General features: G+C 39.2%; 1 protein-coding gene across 3 annotated transcripts in view; it reads right to left on the bottom strand.

Annotated features, from left to right (window-relative positions):
• Window positions 1-23,149, bottom strand: part of LOC129764733 (uncharacterized) — a 101,344-nt gene that overhangs the window by 59,126 nt on the left and 19,069 nt on the right. For all 3 annotated transcript variants that reach the window (XM_055764155.1, XM_055764157.1, XM_055764156.1), the window contains exon 2: window positions 15,699-15,924. In XM_055764155.1, the coding sequence (XP_055620130.1) occupies window positions 15,699-15,736 (38 nt within the window). In that variant the 5' untranslated portion in view covers window positions 15,737-15,924. The remainder of the gene's footprint in view (window positions 1-15,698; window positions 15,925-23,149) is intronic.

Consider the following 23,149-nt stretch of genomic DNA (forward strand, 5'->3'; position numbering starts at 1 on the left):
TTAAGGTCGCAATTTCGAAAACATGGAAAAATATCGAGAAATCCGTTCAGCAGAATTCAAACAGTCTGGCCATAGTTGAGCAGCTCATAGTGGATGATTCCCTTCCAATCTCACCAAACACACAGCAAAACCTTCCTGGCCGTCAATCCGGGCTTGGCGATGGTTTGGGTCGGCTCACCGCGCTGCGACCACGACTTTTTTTCACTTTGGGTTGTCGTATGTCCACTTTTCATCACCAGTCACCATTTTCTTCAAAAATGGGTCGAGTTCGTTCCGTTTCAGCAGTGCATCGCAGGCGTTGATTCGGTCTAAAAGTTTTTTTTTTGCGTCAACTCTTGTGGCACCTATACATCCAGCTTTTTTTGGAATCCAATCTTCTGCAAATGGTTCCAAACGGTTTTATGGTGTATACCCAGTTCCTGGCCAATCGAGCGAGTGCTCACAGGCCGGTCTACCTGGGTGATTTCAACGAGTTTATCGGTTTTCACGACGATTGGCCTACCAGTACGGGGTGTATCTTCGACAGCCACTACACCAGAACGAAATCGATCAAACCAACGCTGTGCTGTGCGAATCGTTACAGTATCGGGTCCATAAACTACACGAATTTTTTCGGCCGCCTTCGTTGCAGTTTAACCTCGCAGGTAGTAAAAACGTAAAATATGGCGAATTTCTTGCTTGGTGGACTCTATCATTGACGCGCTATAACTTGAGACTGAAAAGAACAATCACAACACTGTCAAAACGACACTTATAGCACAGATAGTCGTCTTTAAATAGCCGTATAGTATGACCCGATGCGATAAGTACAACACAAGATATGTTTAAGTGTTGCAATATATTGACAATGTACGACATTTCTTTTTCCCCAACCCAATATAATCAGGTTGGTCTTATAGAAGTTGGACAGCGTGTATGATCTACATGGAAGCATGAGGTAGAAACAGTTGAGACCTACGGCCGGAGATTTGCTTGGTTATTTTTGCCATGGGCCATGGCTACTGAAAATCAACTAATAACGCTGTCAGATTTGTTCTGTCCTCAACAGGGTTGCTTCGATTAACGATGCATAGTTGTGTTCACCACGAGGTGGCACAGTAATCGCACTGAAAATCGCTCAAATCAGTACATTTTTTAATACATACGTTGGTAACATATTTCATGAAAAAACTAAAACAAATCGTTATTTCGAAAAAAATTCTCTCCGTTTACTGTTGACAATCGGCGCACCTTCTACATTCACGGTCTTAGTAAGCCGGCTCCTCCAATTCTCGCGTAACATTTGAAAAGGTCCTATGTAACAAATGTAAACGAATCGGTTTTTTCTTTCAGGTGTTGTTATCGATTTCAGTGCAATTCAACGAATGATAACAATAAAAATCAGTCTTCAGAACGAAATGCTGATATTTGGATTGTTGTTTAGTAGTTAGTTTCAAATTCTTATCGTGCAACGTAATATGTCCAATGTGCAAACACGGACAGTCAAAACGTTCAATGTAACATTTTTCGCTCCGATGCTTCTACTTTAAGCTCATAAAGATCGATACCTTTTAAAACAATTCGCAGAATAATGTTCGGGTCTTCAACTTCGTTTTTCTCGAGTTGACGAAAATGTTACATTGAAGTTACACGAGAAGTCTAATTCTTACCAATGTGGCTGTAGACATCCCCCTTCATCTTCAGCTTCCCCTTCATTATCTTCCATCGCTTCTCTATTGGACGAAAATGAGGACAATTTGGTAGAGCCTCGCAGAATTTGATCCCCGGGTTTAAATTGGCTTTACATAAGTTTCATCGTCGATCAAGACATATCCATCACGTTTTGTCAGCACATGGTCGTACATGGTATGGCTTTGGTTGGGTTTTCTACGAGCTGTTTAGCATTTATAGCCTTCCCGAGAATTCGTCGCACAGCACTGCGCATAGCATTTAGTTTTTCCGCTAAAAGCATAACCCAAAATGTTGTGATCAGCTTTTACTTTTCGAATGAATTTCAACCGCAGTCGACGATCAAGGATTCCACACCGATGCTCGGTTTGCACTTTGTGGGCAGTCGGTTCATTGTAATCATACGCACCACAGTACTTCTAAGCAAATCCAGCTGTCTTGCCAGCTCCTGATGGATTTTGGTGGTAACTGCCGCAATTATTTCTCTTCTCTTTTTTGTAATGCCGGCGGTACACGATCAGGGTTACCATATCTACAGAATAATCTGTATTTATACAGATTTTTCAGACTTTTTGAAACCAAGAATCTGTAGTTACAGATTACAGATTTTTTAGGTTTTAATACAGATTTACAGATTTTTTCAAAACAACGAGTACCTCTTTCTAATGTTCAATCTAAGGCGAAAAGATGCAAAAGTCTGTGTCACAGGCTAGCTTTACAATAAATAACTATCACCGTTTATTTTTCCTAATAAAGCACAGTGAATGCTAGTTTCTACGTGGATACCATTAACATCGTCATAATAATGTCATAATAATTATGCCAATCAATGATATTAATGCTAAAATTATGCTTAGAAATTGAACTAATAAATTTAATACAGATTTTCTGAGAAAAAAAACTAAGATAAAAAGATTTTTTGAGACCAAAAAACACAGATTTTATTATGGTAACCCTGTACACGATTCGTCCAACGTTTGACTCGAAGGTTGGACTCAAACATTTAACTCAATGAATCGACAAATGTTGTGACGAATGTGCTGCTACACGGTGAAGTGAATGTTCGATACGATGCAATCGGTACCGACTAATCTGATAAAGAATAGTTTGCCTCAAACAAACTAATGTCGTATCCAGATATCAACACCGTACCGTCGTCATCGCCAGTTGTTCGTATTTGCCATTAAAAATGTTTGGAAGTTGGATGACGATGCGAGTATTGCAATTGCTGCCGTAGCAGTTATACTGAGATCGGGCTGTAAATTAAAATAAAATTGCTCAGTATTGTTGAACTGTAATATTTTGCTGCATATTTTGATTTTAACGGAATAATTTCATTGAGCAAATAACAAAACCCATTTAGCTCGTGCCAAAAAACCCACAACCTCCCAACGCGAATATTCGGCCCTCGGCATTGGAGGTTCGTAGCTCCACCATCGACTACACGATTCGGATTACATATTTTTATAATTTCTTTTACACATTTTCTCAACACAAACCCCATAAAAATGGGTATCAAGTGGTATCAAATTGAATTAAAATAATCCGGTAATGATGTTATGCATTATATTCAATAAATATTCCACGCTCGCTCTCAGCTCTCTAGAGCACTGAGAGCACAAGGCAGAAAATCGGATATCCCCGTCCGGGATATCTTAGGTAGCCGGGATCCTGATCTTCTGCTTCATCTATACCTGTTCCTCAGAAACGCCGATGTCAACGTTTAATGATGTTTCCTTCGTTGTGTCCCCGTTTCATATCCCTCCTATCCGATCGATAAACTTTTACATAGTCGCGGCAATACATACACACACTCTTTACAGATGCACGGGCCGAAGGTTGTGCAGTCCACTGATCATTCAACAAGAGCCAAAGGTTGTACCGCTCATGACAACTCTACACGAACTAATGATTGCGCCGGCTAGTGACCATTCTATCCTGGATTCCTCGAGTCGAGAAAGACGCACCACGCTAGATATGGGGTGCAGACTAGGGGAGCGTTGCTGATTAATGGTCAGCTGCATCCCAATAGGAAGTAGCCCGTGTCGGGCACACGTATAGAGCATCGAAGACTGCAACATACCAATTATGAGATCACTTGTAATACTAACCTCGAGCCAACCGCGAGTAAAGTCTTGTCCAGTTAGAATCCGTACGCGTTGCACATTTTACAGCGGCACAGTCAGTGGCCGCTGCAAGAAAGTTTTTACAGCGGTTTGTTTACAAATGTTTCCTCTTCTGGTGGTAAAAGTTTCAAATTTTTTCGTGCCGTAAGTCCGGAGTTATTCCACATGGAAGACAGAAGAAGAAAATTAATCTTGCACACCCACGTTGACAATCCAACGTGGTCGGGTGCGAAGATCGCGAAACAGTTGGATATCGCTAAAACTACCGTATGTGATGTGCTCAGACGATTCCGCGAGCGGAACAGCGTGGACCGGGCGGTTCAAAAGAAGCGTCGAAGCGGAACCTACGATCGTCAGCTGAATTGGAAGGTGTTGAGAACCGTCAGAGCAAACCCTGGACTGTCCGAACATGATATCGCTCAGAAATACGGTGCCGCTCGTAGTACCGTTCGACGAATCATTCACCGAGCTGGACTTCATTCCTACAAAGCAATCAAGCAACCAAATAGGACGATGAAGCAGAGTCTAGTGACGAAAACTCGCGCTCGTAAGTTGTATTATCAGGTACTAACGAAGTACCATGGATGCCTGCTCCAGGATGACGAAACTTATGTAAAAATGGACTTCGGCCAACTTCCGGGACAAAAATTTTATCTTTCCACGGCACGAGGCGATGTCCCCGCCAAATTCAAGTTCATGTTCATGGACAAATTTGCCAAGAAGATGATGATCTGGCAGGGTATATGCACCTGTGGTGCGAAGACGCCGGTTTTCATCACTACAAAGACCATGGATTCGAAATTGTACAAGGAAGAGTGCCTGAAGGAGCGTGTGTTGCCTTTCATAAAGGCACACAATGGTCCCGTTAAGTTTTGGCCTGACTTAGCGAGTTGCCACTATAGCCGGGAGGTTCTCCAGTGGTACCGCGACAACGGGGTGGATTTTATCGAGAAGGAGTTCAACCCACCAAACTGCCCCCAATTCCGCCCAATTGAAAAATATTGGGCGATTATGAAGCGGAAGCTAAAGAAGACCGGAAAAATGGCTCGGGACGCTGCAGGGATGACCAGATTCTGGAAAAAACTGGCCACAGAGGTCGACACTGCCGCTGTGCAACGTTTGATGGGAGGAATCACCAGAAAAGTGAGAAGTTTCATCAGAAATGAAGAAAAATAATTTTAAGGACATTTTTTTGTAAAAGTGCAAGAATATATCTTTCTTTTGGTTGATCACTCTTTTTTGTATGTCATTCTATCTCCGAGATATAAATGATTTCTTCCGTACGGATTCTAACTGGACAAGACTTTAATCGGTTACATATTACTAACATAGTTGTAAGACAAAAATTGTCAAAATATTGGACTCCCGGCCCCGTCAGGCTAACGCCACATGTGCCTTAATAAAAAATATTTTGGGAAAAAAAAAATAAATAAATATTCCACGCCACTAACATTAATTTATACATTTCTCGCGTAACTTTTGGAAAGGTCTAGGATTGGGCGATCTCGAATCGATTCTTAGAAGATCGATATTTTGCATTCCGATTTCCGATTTTTTGGATCGATCTTTCGTACTCGAGAAAATCGAGAAAATCGATTTTTTTGCTCTCGATCTTTTCGATCTTTTTGTAGATTTGTTTTTCAGTATACATCGATGTTTTATCTCACCAAAGGCCACCTAAAATTTTTTTTAAACATAATGTCAACATTTGGATCACTTTTCCTACGATTTACTTCAGTAAAAATGCTGACAGAGACAAAACTAGCGGCAGCTACTGAGGGGATGAACTGTAACCGGTTGAAGATCGGAATATTGTTCCGCGAATTGTTTCAAAAGGAATCGATCTTTATCACTACTTTTACCTCTAGCAGTCAATAATAATTCTGAAAAACCAATCGTAACTGTTGTCATGTGATTTTAGTTTGATATTGAAGCCTTCGAGCGAAAAATGTTACATTGTACGTTTTGACTGACCGCTTTGTACATTGGACAAATAACGTGCACGATGAGAATCTGAAAATAACTACTGAACAACGATCCAAACACTTACACTTCGTGCTAAAAGCAGATCATTATTGTTATACCTCGTTAAATAGAACTAAAAACGATATCAACTCCCAAAAATAAATAAAAATTAAAAATGACCGAAGTGCGATTTCGTGTTGTATTGGTTGCTTTGTTACTTTGGACGTATCGAGCGTCAGAGGAGAATGGTGTCCAAAGTAACAGTCGAGTGCTTAAAATTCGAATCTGTACATTGGTCATTTTTGTTATGGGCGATAAAAAGGTCAAAAGGATACTAGATACTTGAACGATTATTTTTTCAATGCATTAAATGATTGACAACCAATAATGTTCATTCATTAACTCGATTTGTTTACATTTGTTACTTGAGACCTTTTCAAAAGTTACGCGAGATTTCATTGAACAGTATTCTAAAATAGAAAAAAAAAGTCACTTGTCCAAAAAAGTTACTCCTATACTCGCGTCGGTGTATCAGACCGAAAGTGGTAAAAAAGTGACACACGTCCCCTTCTTACCAACACATGCCATACGCTAAACGATGACGAACGACGAATAATGAAGCTAGAGAGAATCGCAAAGTCATAGTGTTGATATTTTCTGAGAAATGAACGAATTATCTCACAGACCTATGCGCGAGTATAGGAGTGTTAAAAATGTGTTTCTGTTAGAAAAAAAACATTGAGAAACTTAAGCGTCCGAAGCAGCTCCGCGTTTCAAAAACAGTCCCTTACGTCGGTACTTCCATTCCATATCCGTACCAAATATGGTATATTCTAGAACTCTGCATGTTACTAAAGTTTCGTAATCCGCAATACATAACATGAGAAATAAATTAACAAGAACGAATAAAACCCATTGGTTCCAAATATTTTTATGTGTCATAAAAATGGTTAAAATAAAGCAATGCCAAGAGCGCTATCCTAACATGAATGGCAGACGCTACAAAAGTAACATTACCCTACATCTGGGTTTTATTTCGACTCATTTCGGTACCGGATAGCATGCCGGGAAATATGCACCGAGTACCCGCTACTCGAATGTCAGGGTCAATGGCGACGAGGTCGTTTCTGTTTTTTTGGATTATTCTCACTGTGTTCCGGGCTTCCATTGTGGGAACAATAATAACGTGACTTGACGCGGTTAGCGTAGTTAATAGGCGATGAGCGATAGACGACGGTCGGCCAGAGAAAAAAAAAACAAACGCTGCGCAAATGCGAGTGAATGCTATGCCATAGTTCACAATGGGTTTATTTTGTTTGCAGAGACGACAGCAATAAAAAACAGCTAACCGGTAATCAGCGAGAGCAAGTTTTCCGAGTCGACCGGAACGATTGTGTGTTTCAGTGATTTGCACTTTTCCCCGACGACCGACGACCTTGAATGAGTTTCCCAACCGGAAGCTGTGTATAGTTCTCGCTACCTTGATAGCAGCAAACGCATGCTCCACTGGTGGGTTCCTCCTGCTCTCATCGCTGGCACCAGAGATGCCAGATTTTTGTTTTTTTTTATGAGAATTCATGTTTTTTTTCATAGAGTTTCTAGGATTTTTTTCCATACTATTTTTTGATAATCCGGACGTCCAAGCGCTTACGATAATAACCTCAACTACTGAAAAATATGGTCAAAGCATGGTATGAAACAGACTTCCATAGAATCTCTCATTTTTCCTCCATTCTGCCGTGATTCAAAATCCGGACACTTTTATAATCATAATTCGAATGGCGGACATTTTTGTTTCAAATTGTGGACACATTTTGGCAGCAGCATTTCTTTGGCAGCAGCAGAAATTCAAACTAAACATCAATAATGAACGAAAGTGATGAAATTTATTTGTCGATATTCATCTTAACAGATTGCATAAGAAAGAAGGTAAAGAAAGTAACTGAGTAATGAACAACGTGAGTCTTATTTCTTTGGTTTCTGTGTTCGCTTCTTGCGTTAAACAAGACGAGTGCAGACATCAATCATTCTAAAGCAATTTCTTCGTTTGACTTCTCGTGATTGCTCTCCAATCACGCCAAGCCATTCAAAGCTTTTATAGAATCCCAGAATTAAAAATTCTGTGCCTGAAAATTTGAAAAAAAATACTTTTTTTCTCTATTGAACATTTTCTACTAAAGTTGCAAAGTTGTATTTATTACTCAACATAGTTCCCTTCGAGGGCAATACACTTGGTATTGCGAGTTTCCAACATTTCGATTCTCTCTCTGTAGTACGAAACGTCTAGGTCTGCGAAGTATGTCACAGTGCCACTCTTCAGACTGCCTATTGATCTCAGGAGTGTGGGAATGGATCCACGTTTCATCCATTGTCTCGAAACATCGAGAGAACGTGTCCGCTCGATTACGCTTCAACAACGCCAAACCGGCTGTTGAGTTATTAACGCGCGGATAGCTTTTTCATGTCCAAAATGTCTTGCAAAATGTATCCCACTCGTTCCTATGAAATGTCTACGGCCTCAGCTAACTGGCGTAACTTCACTTCACGATCGTTCAAAGCGAGTCGATGCACTTGTTTTACGATTTCTGGATCCGTATCCTCTTTTGGATAAACTGTTGTTCTCGAAGGAGCAGATATGGAATAACATTTCGTCAACATCGTCAACATTCAGAAGTTTCTCCCAGCTGGAAGCTCCCTATGTTTGTTGGATTCCAGCTAACATTCAATATTGTTCTTGGATTGCTAGAGCAACTACGAAGTATACACTTCACCCAAGCTCAAGCTGAATTGTAACCATATAGGGATGATTTTTTGACGTAACACTACGTCTATCAGTAAGAGTGCCAAATCTAAAAAAACAGGCCACGTTTTCAAGAAATAATGTTGACGATGATAACTATTTTCGCTACGAACAAATTCTGATATTTGCATACCAATCGAATCGGAAATTCTCTAAGATTTATGTGTTATGATGTGTTCCCTCGTCCGTAATAGTTTAAATTGACGCAGCCGCGATAGTATAAACAATGAAAGAGAAGGAAATATATGCGACCTCAGCTCCACCCTTGCGTAACTATTACGCTGTCTCTAGGATACAAATCCGGTGGATCTCCGATGAGCCAAATTGTCAGTCTCTTTCTATACTCAAAGCAGCGAACATCGTTTGTTATTGCGTCATCATATCTTCTACATTTCCCCTAGAGGCGTGGACGCGACCAAATATCTCACTCACTGCTGCCTCTGGCATTGTGTAATCTACAATGCATCGAACCGACACCATGCCAAAGATGGTGTCATGATAAGGTTCAGCGTTACAGTATGATCAGAATCAACTAGCTGTGCCGTCGCTGTCTGGATCACCAAGAAAATGAGTGTTGTCTCCACTAATGATGAGCATAATGAAGCAATGCAGTTGCAAATGCATTAACAGAATGAGTTTATTTTGAGAAAAGCGTAAAATGGTGAGTAGTATGTGTATTAGGGTGCCAATGAAAATGGTCATCTCGAATTTCAAAAAGTTACCCCATAAAAAATGTTCACCACCTCGAAAAAACACCCACTTAAGGGAGAGTGACGCACAGCGATCAAAGTTTGAGTTTTTTGAAAATCCAAAAATCACCGAAGGGGGAGTGAAGGAAATTGGGATTTTCGAAAAAAAAATTCTCTAAATCTCGATGTGTCATGTAATTTTGAGACATTTGGCATCAACAAAAAATTAAAACCCTGATTTCCGGTGATTTTTCGGTGTTCAAAAAACGTCTGCGACACTAGTCTGGATGAGCTAATATTTTGCATAGGGTGTATTATCGTGCAAATCATCATTTTGCAGCAAGTTCCGAATGAAAAATCGAGATAACTATTTTTATTGGCACCCAAAACCATACGTTTCGTCTCTTGTTCCAAAAAAAAGTCCCAGAGTGTCAATTTCTGACAGAAATTTTAAAACATCAACATATTTGACATATATATGACAACATATAAACATCAACAACATTTGAAGGTTACATATTACTAACATAGTTGTAAGACAAAAATGGTCAAAATATTGGACTCCCGGCCCCGTCAGGCTAACGCCACATGTGCCTTAATAAAAAATATATTTTGGAAAAAAAAAATATTTTTTGAAAACCCGGTGATTTTTCGATTTTCAAAAAACTCAAACTTTGATCGCTTTGCGCCACTCTTTCTTAAGTCCGATTGAGCTGATATTTTGTATAGGGTGTTTTTCGAGGTGGTGAACATTTTCTATAGGGTAACTTTTTGAAATTTTAAGATCGATTTTTTCCTATACATTCTTTGGCACCCTAATGAGTATATTTAGTCGCTTAAAGCCACCCGTGTATGGCTTTGTGTGTGTACCATGTAGATGTATATTAAAGGGCCAATGAAAATGGCCATCTCGCATTTTCAAAGGGAACTAGATTAAAAGTGTTGATTCCCACTAAAAACTACCCTAAAAACTATCAGCACAATCAGACTTCATTTACTAGTGTCGCACAGCCGTCAAAGTTTGAATTTTTTGAAAACCTAAAAATCACCCAAGTGGGAAGTAAACAAAATTGGGGTTTTCGTAAAAAAAATTGATGCCATATGTCTTCAAATTACATGAAAAACAAATTTTTTTTGTCAAAAATTGATTTTTTGGCAATTCGTCGTTCTCTCGTCTGAAAAGTCGATTTTTGAAGAACTTTTTTTTTCGAAATAACATGAAATCTCTACGTTTCATGCAAATTCTAAGACATTTGGCATCGAGAAAATTTTTTAGAAAACCCCGATTTCCTTGGGTGATTTTTCTGTTTTCAAAAAAAATCGAATTTTCACATCTACGACGCTAGTAAATGAAGTTCGATTGAGCTAATATTTTGTAAAGGGTATTTTATGGTGCAAAATTTTTTTTTTCGAAAATCCCAATTTCCTTCACTCACCCTTGGGTGATTTTTCGTTTTTCAAAAAACTCCAACTTTGACGGCTGTCACTTTTTTCTCATACATCCATTGGCACATGTTGGTATTTGTTATTTTGGACGTTTCAAATCACTTCGAGCCCACCGTTATCCGTCAAGTGTAAAAATAACAATTAAAACAAATGTCGAAAGTGCGCCACCAGATGTAATTTTTCGGTTGTGGAGTTTAAGCTTTTATTCTTGAACGAGGTTACAAGTAGTTTTCATATATTTCAGATGGCTTGTAGTTGTTTCTCAGATTCTGTGGACAGTCAAGAATAGAGTAGGAGAAGTGGGGGCATAGTGGTCACCCTAAGGAATTTACCCATTTCCGGGGTACACATACCGCTTCAATTCGCGTTTTTCAAAGAATATTATAGTTTTACTCATTGTTGTTCAAGATAGCAAGCGGCTTTTACTATAAAAATTCAAAATTGTACATCTTTCTTCTATAGAAAAAAAGGTGAAAAATTGAACTTTTTTTTTTGCTTGGTCACATAGTGGGGGCGAAGTGGTCACTCTTACATATCAAGCTAAATGGGGTAGATTTATGCGTTTTTTTCGTACAAATTTGTTCAAATCATTTTGTACATGTATAAAATTATGCTTGGCATATTCACCTATAGTCCCAATTTCAATTTTGTCATGCGAACAAAATAGTAGCAAGAAATATATAACGTTTTGCATAATGAGGCTTGATTTAGTTGGATTGGCATATTTTCCTAGGGTCAAGGCCACAAAAGTAACATCTTCAAGAGCAGAATGTGATGAGGTATATCAGCTTTATAGTAAACAGAACATTGTCAGTCGTTATTCACCTATGATCACTTTGCCCTCAAAATTCAAAGTGATCTCTATGCTAATTAATCGCTGAGATTAAACAAAATATCTGTTCACATCTCCTAGAACAGAATTCCTTTTCCTGAAGAAAATATGTCACCTTTCTAAACTCGAGTCGACCGCGAGTAATCGGTTTTCTACGTTGTTAACATGAGAATTAAGGAAAAATGTATATATTCTAGTAACAATACAGTAAGGAGTTCGGCTCCTTTAAACTTATGTAACTGAGCCTGTAAAAATAAACGATTTAAATAAAAAAAATCTCCCAGAATATGTGAACAGTCGTCCAAACTGATGATTTGTCCAACATATCAGATTGAATAAACTAAATTTCATGAGAAATACCTTAGATACCATGCAGACAGAACTACGGCCGAATGGCTATCGAGAAAGTAATTTCTGTTTTTATTTATATTTTGAAATGCGACAGATCTGCTGAAGAACAGGGTAACTCAAAAGTCATTAGGTGCTCCAAACATAAGGTGATAAGGTTATACTACCAAACAAGCAAGTGATCACTTTGCCCCCCCATGACCAATTTTCCCCCACTACCCCTACGTGTATTGGGCACAAGAAATGAGTTCATGAGACACGCTGCACGGATTTCGATATGACGTGCATTTATTGTTTTTAAGTTGTTCGTTGAGACTAACTGAACTGATTAACTGATATGTATTTATTAATCTCAAGTTATTTTTTTTTTAATGAATTGAACTATCAATAGCTAATGTGAATTTAATGTTGGATTTAGGTTGTTTGATCAAATTAATTAGATTCATACCTTCATCATTGAACGAAAAATAATGGCCATTTGATGGCCTCAACAAGAGTAATAAATGAATTACAAGCAAAAAGAATGATTTGTTTTATTGTTATCATGATCACAAAAACCTGAATAAATTTACCTAAGGTCATGAGCTCAATCTTTTCTGTGATTTGAGATCGAATCCTAGTGTGATTAAAGGCATCGTATGACGCATATTGATTGGAGTGCAAAAAATTACCGCCTGGGTGTATCCGAAACTTTCCCGGAAGTGTCCAATGTGGTCCTAAATTCTATCATACTAGTTCCTTCAAAATTGTGATGTGGTATGAGGTGTCGCATGATAGATTTGCCTAATTTAAAATTCCTTTCTGTTTCATGTTCCATGTTTACCTGAGCTTGTTTCGACCATATCTTCGAAATCGGTTGAGCGATTCGAACCATATTCGACATCTTGAATTAGAATACCTGCCATTTGGCGGTTGCCACATTCAAACTAGTTCAGTTGTGGTCAAGTATATTTAGTGACAAATTTAGATAACGGTGTTACCCCCATGAGGTGCCGGTTGCACCCGCACTGGTTGATAAACTCCGTTTTTATGTTAGTTTTGAAAATTTACCGTTTAAAAGCACTGATATTGCTTATATTTCATGGAAAATAATATAGAAAATCATTCTATGAGGGAAACATAACAATATGTGCCCTCAGAATTCATAAAACAATATTTTCTCTTATGGGGCTGGGTTTACCCCCAGTTCCCCTATCTGCTCTCGCCCACATCGACCCTGTTGCGATGCTATGATCTCCGAAATTCGTTAATGGTTGTACCGAGAATTCGAGGAAAGTTTTCTCATGAACAGTCATTCTTGTGATGTTTCATTGTTTGTCGCTGCACCAGTGAATGGCTCTGTTTGCGTGCTCTGTTAGACGCTTGTTTGGTATTGGTTGGTTTTCGTTGTTCCAACGATTTCTAGAGGTACGATTACACTGAGGCAAAATGAGTTTCAAATGCGTAAAAGAATGCGTAAAACCCGTTTTTATGGAATTTTTATGTAAACTTATGCATGTGAAGTTGTCATTATATCCGACTTTTTTACAAAGAATTTTATATGAAAACCAAATGAATTAGTATCGCGAATACTTTCATTGATTTTGTTTTGAAAACCTAATAGATGTGTTTCCTTACGTTTGGCCGAAATTTGTTTGCACAAAAATGAAAAGTCGCCATTAATATAGATTCTCCCACAAGAGAGATAGAAGATAGAATAGGAAAGAAGATGAAGTGATAGTGGCAGTGTGCTAGAAGAGTGAGAGGGATTGTTGTAGCTATAATGGTGCATCTATGGCTGTGAAGGTTTTTTAAATAGATATAAAGTGAGAACGAGCGAGGGTTGTAAGTGGAAGAGGTGAAATGCAGAAGAGCAAGTGAAACATGATTTCATGCTGCATTCCTACAGTTCGTCTTCATCGTCATTGTTTTATTCTGTTTTTTTTCTCGCTTTATGTGTGTGTTGTGCTTGTGCGTGAGGAGAGAGTTCTGTTGTGAAATTGTTCTCTCCGCTCAAATATTAGCGCTCTTGTCTGAGCACAACACCGCTCCCTGAGACGCCTGAGTCTTATGGGCCAAGCAAAGACGTGTAGGGTTGTTCATGTTTATACGTCACATATTGTTTTTCATTATCTATGAATTTGTATTTCTGAAACGACATACCGCACGCACATTTTTGTTGTTCTGTATATGTGTCCAAATGAATTTATGATCTCAGATTTGTTGATTTTAGATTTTAGGAGATGTTTTGAAATTTAATGTTCACACAGATCGATATTGTAATATTTGTGGCGGTTGTAGAGGAATTCTCTAGTTGGCACTCTTAGGTTTTCTTAAACATATCTCTCCGACGTCGTGATTGGAGGTCTATAAAGAATTTGATGGGTGATCAAATAAATATGTCGCCAGTTTCATTGTTTTTAGAGGAATTATTTTGGTAACCTTCTTCAGCTCTCTGAAATATATCGCTCCGACTTCACGAGTGGGGTTCGATTACATGTCCGCTCGATGATTAACAAAATTTTGGTTACCTTTTTAGGTTTCCCAAAGTAAGGATTGAAGTTCGATAAAAATGACGCACTATAAATAATATAATGTATAGCCGGTCCAATTAATTTACAGGTTTAACTTCTCAGGTTGACTAAAAATAACTAAAAATAAAAATAATTTCATTTTGTCGAGTGGTCGATAGTTTGTGTTTACATAATTACATCACTTACCACAGTGAATCCTGATTCTTACCTTATCCCACTAACAACTATCCCTCCCATGATATTCGCTAGGGAACCACGCTATAGAGGCGACCCTTCTGGCCTTCGGGCGGCGAATATCATACTAACATTCCTTCCCTTCCCCTGGTGACTGTAAGGACGTGGCCGGCGTCGTTATTGACCATTTAAAGCTCGAATCACCGAATATTGCACAACGAGAATGATTTGCTAGTCCCAAGCGTCATTCTGTGTGTTCTTTGTGCAATTTGGTTGGTTCAGGTCAATCACGGAGAGCAACTGCGAAGTGTACAGTCTACCCAAGCTCAAGCTCAAGCTCAAGAATGTTATATTAAAACCAAACTCCAGACAGTTTCGACGGAATCTCACAAGTCGATTTCCATGAGGTAGAGTTACATTCTTTGGCACGCTTTGTTCGAAAATAAAATCATGCGAACATACTCATATGCGTGAGCTACGATGAACTAGGCTTTGAGTTTCTTTCTTATCCATGAACTATCGATGGAGAGGCTGTTCAAATAAACAAACTGACGAGCGTGGCAGATGTCTATGATGCGAACATTTCCATCACTGTTCCGCCGTAATGTTTTGAAACCATCAATCGTTAGCGGATATGGTTCAAAATGTATCCAACAATTGAAAAATTCGAAAACAAATCTCTAGGTTTTCGGCTACCAGAACGATATTAACGCTACGATGACCAAACTGATGAGACAACTGTATTCCTGTATTCAATTATTAATAGTATTATTGTCATCATACAGTATACATGTTTTCAAACATGTTTCGCATTAAGTTTAATATGAGTATTAATCCTAGATTTAAAGAGCAATTTGTAGTACATACTTCCTATACCAGCACTGTGTTTCGACGTCATACACGAACAACTCGCTAGTAAACAAACGAATTCATTATCTATTTATCCGCCGGCATGTACTAACCGTCCCAGTATACATTCCAACCCAAAACATTTCCTTCCATACAGCCACCAAGCGGCAATGTTTATCTCCCGACTTGTCACCATTCGCCATGTGTACACAATAGAGAACAAAACAAAATCAACAGCAGAGCGAGAACTTTAGGATAAGTATATTTTCATTACAATCATATATTTACCTGCATCTGGAAGCCATTTTCAAGCAGCACACCTCCATCGCTGCGATCGCGCGTTGTTCAGTTATACTCGTCCAAAATTGTTTCTCTTCGACGACGAACTCACAGCACCAGCTCCAACGTTCATTATCGCACACCTGACGACGCTTCCGAGGGGAGGATGGTGCTCATAAGTTTGTGTATGCAAAGTACACCGCGAAACGCACTCTCACTACTCCCACGCCTACACCTAGAAATCGTGTTTTGTTTAGACGATTAGCCGACGCTAATTTTCGCGAATAACAGAGGGTAAGCATTCAGCAGTTGCACCAATAAGATCGCCCCCCTAAAACCAGAGACATTGTGCGGTCGGGCGATCGATGATTTCCTTAATTCGAATCACGTGGTGGCTAGTGTGTTTGCTGGCGAGCTAGCGTTTGGTATTGATTACTATTCATTATCCGAACAACGCACTGATTTTCTCAACTAGTATTTTTTTCGAAATCTGACAATTCATCTAAATCACTTTTGAACCGTTGTTTTAATGGAGCTACCCACTGTTTGCAATCACCTAACCAATTATCACAACCTTGTTCAGCCATCATCACACCCAACGGCAACATTTCAGCGTTGCCCTTCTCTTCGGATGAATGGTCAAACAAGATTAGCTTTCATGGTCTAGCATGAGATGCAAGCCATCTCCAGAGAGTCATAATCCGAAATATGATGCTCTTTGGCTCACACCTTGACGAGCAATTTTCATCCGATCGGAAAAGCTGCCTGGCATATGCATTCTGGGGGTCAAAAAAAATGTTACTTCCATCGCTACAGTTGTGTTTATTTCACTTCAATTTTGTTGCATGTCGATAGACGCACTTGACCCACATTCGGATACGAAATTCGCCCCACTCCCACCCACAATGTAGTGCCCTTGAACTTCAGATAAATAATGCACTGCTGCTCCAAGCAGCAGAAGCGCAATTTCACGTCGGATGTGGCAAATACAGACAGCATTTCACACGGCGTAAGGCCGCCCCGACAGGAAGGCCATATTGTAAAATTTATATTGCAGGCTAGGCGCGGTGAAAGCTGCTTCGCATCCCGGTTTTCATCTTCTAGCTGTAGTTACATCATTGGGGTAGCTTCCCCACTTGGATGTTCTTCCATCTAGAAGCTCTAGATGCACTTGTCTTTGATCTCACGAGCTGTTTAACCCTGAATATTTGTTTGATGAGAAATTGGTAACTAATTTTCCTCGAGAAACATGAGCTCCCGCTACTGTTATCTTCAGGTCAACTCAACCATCAAACAGCAGCGTCGGCCTGTCAATACCCAATCAGCGACTTCAAATCAAAACATACAATCCGCTAATTGTCAGAACACGTCTCTGTTAGCACGAGTTATCGTGTTCAAGGATCGACCCAACGTTTTGGGGCGCGTAGACATCGTCGTGACTGTGAAAGTCTCGCGTGTGCGTAATCAATCAACCAAGCATGTTTATCTTTCAGTATGACTGCCCCTCTCTTTTCCAGCATCTTTCCTTTCCGCACCGCCATAACTTTCCATGGTTCTCAGTTTTTAGAATCTTCCCTTTCCGAGTTCTGGGGCCAAAGGTACGCGTAGTGTACAATGCAACGCAAAGGGAGTCATTTAACAGCACTCAACTCAACAGCAGCAGCGCGCAGCACGAATAATTAACGACGCAATGTAAACATAAATAAGAATAATACGCGAAGAAAGACATCGTTTGTCAGAACGCCGACTGGTTGTGACTAATGGAGATTATCCCGGGATATGATGGGAAGCAGACAGGTTCCGCCGATCGGGCCGGACGGGGATTAACCACGAATGAAGATGCATGCATATTGGGGGGCAGCAGCACTAGCAGCCACTATTAATGGGGGGAATCAATTAGGGAAGAAGAGATGTGAACAGTTTGTAGCGTAATTTACGGCAGCAGGCGGTCTCCCAGCTACTTCAAGTGGCGGTGGATATTCAATATTCTTCGCAACGAGTACTAACCCGAGATCGAGGGGCTACTTTTCAACGTCTAATTAGAAATCAACTAACGAGGCTTGAGTACTTGAATTTCAATACGATCTGTTCCGGCAAACTTGGTGTGATTTATATGATCGGTTTCGCCAGTCACGTTCCGATTGGTGATTTTTCACATTATTCACACAGTACTTCAAACGCTGCGTTGATTTGAAATTGCTTCCGAATGGTGTAATAGAAGTAAAAGTAATCAAATTAAATACATACATGTCTGACCTAGTTTCGGAATCGGATTCAAATTCCACCTGACAGTCATTTATGTTGATGCATCGAGACTGCATTCTGACACGGGAGAAGCCAATATTTTTAATTCATATCGATGCATCACAAATTTTATGCAGTAATAGCTGATCGAAATGAACAACGAAGTTTTTCAGAGCATGGTTCCATTTCTCTAAAATCGTTTTAAGAATTTGTCCATTTTAATATTTTGACGTAGAACTACGTCTTTCAGGAAGGGTGCCAAATTAGAAAACAGGTCACGTTTTTATGAAATAAAGTTAACGTGAATAACTATTTTCACTGTGAACGAATTCTCATGATTGCACACCAATCGCATCGGAAATTCTCTAAGATTTGTTTAATATAATATACATTACAATTGGCTAATCTCTAAACGGTTAAAATTCATGGAAACTGGAAGAACTTCTTTTGTTTTGCCGATTTGTGTGCTAACCCTACCCGTGTTTCGAATGCTTCTAACCAGTGTTGCCACATATACAGATTTTTCTGTAATGATACAGATTTTCAGCATGTTTTTTGACCAAGAATCTGTATATACAGATTACAGATTATTGGATATCCATGCAGATTTTATACAGATTTTGTAACAATAATAATATTTAAATATTTGATCATTTTACGCAACAATCAACAAACTTTCAAACAATTCGAACAGTACTTAACTGAACTATTTTTGCTACTGTCAAATGTGTCAAATATAGTAGTGATGGAAATCATATTTTTTTGCAATATAATGCGAACAAAACAAAAGTTTGAAACCGTCTCGCTACAGGAATTGTGAACGCAACTATCAAATCGAAATTATTTATTGAAATCAGAGGGGGAAGTGCCTCAGTACAGTTGTCAAACAACATCAAGGCTAAATTGTGCAAGACAATGTATGAACAGCATGAGGAAAGTGAGCATTAAATGAATGTTTATAACGTGAAAAAAAAATTAAATAAATTCTGTCGTTTTTCTCTAAAAATACATTTTAATATATATATTTTTTTTATTTGGCATGATCATCTATGTATCTTAAACTCTTAATCTGAGGTATTACATATTTTTTATCAAATTAGACCTCTTTGCGAGAAAGAATTGAATCACGAGCTCAAAACTATGGAGAAGCAGACTCTATCAAGCAAAATCAGCAATACAGATTCCAATACCGATTTTCTCTACAGATAAAAAAAAATTTAGCTCGGAAATACAGATTTCAATGTGGCAACACTGCCACATTGAAATCTGGGGTGACATTGCGCATTTCGAAACGAGTGATTTTCGTTTGTTTCGACCATTTTTACATGCATTTGATCAGCTTTGTTAACGAACCCAGAAATATTACATTTCTCTACGAGACAAATTTTGCTCTAAATCTAGTACACCGAAAATATGAACTTGAAAAATATACATAATACTAAAACCATTTCGATTTGAGTTCGAATTTTCTCGAAACGAGTTACTCGTTTCGAAATGCGCAATGTCACCCCTGTATTTCCGAGCTAAAATTTGAACTCGAGCATTTCTTAACAGATCGAAAAAATGTTTGCACTGAATTTCATTTCAGCCAAATGAATATCAGCTGTTGTTAACTTCCAATCTGAGGCTGCTGGGTGCCGTTGGGTTTTACAGTTGCCGGATGCCGTAATCAGAAATACCTTATGAAATTCCCGATGTCGCAAATAACTTGACGGTAGGTAAAAACACTCGTTGTATCCATTCTGCATATGCCGTTGCTACCGTCTCGCCAAATAAAATTTGTTTTGAACTTAAATTCACTGCCAGAACGAATATCGTATCGGATGTGATGAAAATCAATTTGTTGCTTTTGATATCCAAAGTATTAAGCTGTCAAAAAAGTCCTGCGGTATTTCCGCGAGGTGTCGTTGTAAGCGCGTAGTTCTAGTTGTATTCATTGTATCGAGTCATACTATAGCTTGTTGGAAAGGTATTTTTGCGCGTCCTTGACAGTGTTTTTTTTGGTTAAGTCGTTCGTGAGTTATAGTGTCGCAAATATGGAGCAAAATAAAGAGAAAATCCGACATATTTTACAGTACTACTATGACAAAGGCAAAAATGCATCAAGATGCCAATAAAATTTGTGCAGTTTATGGACCCGATACAGTTTCCATTTCCACCGCACAACGATGGTTTCAACGTTTTCGTTCTGGTGTAGAGGTCGTCGAAGATGCGCCACGCTCCGGAAGGCCTGTCGTCGAAAATTGCGACAAAATCGCTGAATTTGCCGAGAAAGACCGGCATAGTAGCAGCCGTAGCATCGGCCAAGAGCTGGGGATAAGTCATCAAACCGTTATTAACCATTTGAAGAAGCCTGGATTCACAAAGAAGCTCGATGTATGGGTGCCACACACGTTGACGCAAAAAAACATCTTTGACCGTATCGACGCATGTGAGTCGCTGCTGAATCGTAACAAAATCGACCCGTTTCTGAAGCGGATGGTGACTGGCGATGAAAAGTGGGTCACTTACGACAACGTGAAGCACAAACGGTCGTGGTCGAAGCCCGTTGAAGCGGCTCAGACGGTGGCCAAGCCCTCATTAACGGCCAGGAAGGTTCTGCTGTGTGTTTGGTGGGTTTGTCAAGGAATAATCTATTATGAGCTGCTTCCCTATGGCCAAACGCTCAATTCGGACCTGTACTGCCAACAACTGGACCGCTTGAAGGTAGCACTCATGAAGAAGAGGCCATCTTTGATAAACAGAGGCCGCATTGTCTTCCATCAGGACAACGCCAGGCTACACACTTCTTTGGTGACGCGCCAGAAGCTCCGGGAGCTCGGATGGGAGGTTCTTTTGCATCCGCCGTATAGTCCGGACCTTGCACCAAGTGACTACCACCTGTTTTTGTCGAACGAACGAATGGCGAACGAGCTAGGTAGTCAGAAGTTAGCCACAAAAGAGGCCTGTGAAAATTGGCTATCCGAGTTTTTTGCCAATAAGGAAGCGAGCTTCTATAACAGGGGTATTATGAAGTTGGCATCTCGTTGGGAACAAGTCATCGAACAAAACGGCGCATATTTGACTTAAAACAGATGATTGTAACTAATTTTATGAACAAATGAAAATTCAAAAAAATACCGCAGGACTTTTTTGACAGCCTAATATAAATAACAGCGAAGTTATGAACCCCACTCAATGTCGCATTCATTCATTATAGCAAATTTGCTCATGCAACAGCGATATAAACAAAATGAACTCGTTTGTTATTGTCATCAATATAATGAGGGCAGTGTGTTTCAAGCTGAAAAGAAGTCATTTACACTGCACTGCATTTACACAACAAAATCATATTCGTTTCTCGTGAATATTTGTTGATATTCTAAGACACTGCAATTAATAAAATATTATTTTTCATTAGATGAACAATTGAATAACTGTAGAATGTCAAGCTATCTACCAAGTTTTGATTGGCCCGATTGAAGGTTTCCCCAGCACAGATGTACCTGTGAAAATCCGCTTTGCAAATATACATGGAAGTCGGAGGTGTTTTTGTTCCCACCGAGCTGTGTTTCCCTAACACGGACTTGAAAATCAATGTGCCTGGGGGAATCCGCTTTGTCAAAACATGCAAGTCGGGGGTATTTTTTCCCATTGGGCTGTGTTTCCCTAACACGGACTTCTAAATTAATGTGTCTGGGGGAATCCGCATTGCAAATGCATGCAAGTCGGGGGTATTGTTTGATGTTGAGCACTTTTGTACTCGCTTGTCGCTTGTCAAAACGTACTTTTGAACTGAGAAGTCTGGGAAAATCGTTATTTCAGATACTAGAGGTGAATGAACTTTCGCGGTTCGAGAACTACGTAAATATGAGATGTGCAATAATTTCAGAGGGAAATGTAAAATACAATGATCGTTTGACAATTCTTCCGTTCACATATTTTGATAGTCCTAAGTATCATATCAAACGTAAAAGAACGTTCATCAAATTTATTTGTAACGAAGAACATGATCTATTACAAACATTTCGATGCATTCTAAAATTATATTCTAAGTGGTAAACAAGTGGATTGCACAATGTAATTTCGTAGTTCTACGTCGAAAATATGCGGTCGTGTCCTAGATACAACCCCTTACAATTTTTTAATATATTTTATTATGTTGAGTGGAACACTAAATCTCCGTTGTTTTTAAGCAAACTACATTAATGCTTACGAGAAAGTGCTTACGAATGAATTATCCAAAATATTGCCCATCACTAGCTATGACCTTCCCCCATCTTCCTGGTAAAACTCCAACACCTTTACGATAAAAGTCTCCATCTGTTGAGGCTTTCCTCAAACAAAAACATTTTTGATGCTTTATATGAGCGGAACTGCCAGACAATCCAGATAATACGCCGTCGAAAGTAACAAGCAAGAATCGGACGTCGCAATATCTGGGGTAGCGAGTTGATTGGGACCTCCCATTTGAGTGTTTTCTAGTAGGTTTCTTGTGTTTGAAAAACTTCCAACGCATACAATTGAGTAGAAATAGATTGGCTTTTGGAGTGATTCAGTCACCGTTTTCTTCGGATGGAACAAGAAAATCAACAAATATCACCAATAATGATTATTAGACCAGACATCAGACATTTTCACACAACCAAAAGTACCGCCGATGGGGGTTAGAATGAGTCTTCTATGTTTTTGTTTGAACACGAACATGCTTTTCGCTAGTGTTCAATGTCTACCCCAAACACGAACATTGTTACTCAAACATGAACATGCGTTTCTCACATCATAAGCAAACACGATGTTTATAATTCAAGCACATCATGACCCGTTGTCGCAGTATTCATTGCTTTCGTTTCGTTTCTTTTCATGCACGGAAAAAAATAATTTCTCCTAAAACATTTTTTTATATATTTTTAAATTCAACTTGATGCGTGAACTAAATAATGATATCAATTGGGAAGAAGTCTGATGTAAATTGACGCTTATTTTGTTGAGAACAGATGAAGAGGTGTATTATATTTGCTCAAAATTTTAGACGAAGCATCCATTGTCATAGGGGGTCTTCGTAGCCTAATTGGTTGCGTGTCCGCTACTAAGCTTCATCAGTCATCTTCGCTTTTAACACTCGTCAATTCATTTCTAATCAATGTTGATGTCGTGTGCCGAACTAGTCCTAGTCTAAGCGGAAAAACTGAGAGGATAGTCGATCTTCATTTTTCATCTTCGAAAATTTCGGGCGC

Source organism: Toxorhynchites rutilus, chromosome 2 (assembly GCF_029784135.1).
Source record: "Toxorhynchites rutilus septentrionalis strain SRP chromosome 2, ASM2978413v1, whole genome shotgun sequence".
Classification (NCBI taxonomy): Eukaryota; Metazoa; Arthropoda; class Insecta; order Diptera; family Culicidae; genus Toxorhynchites; species Toxorhynchites rutilus.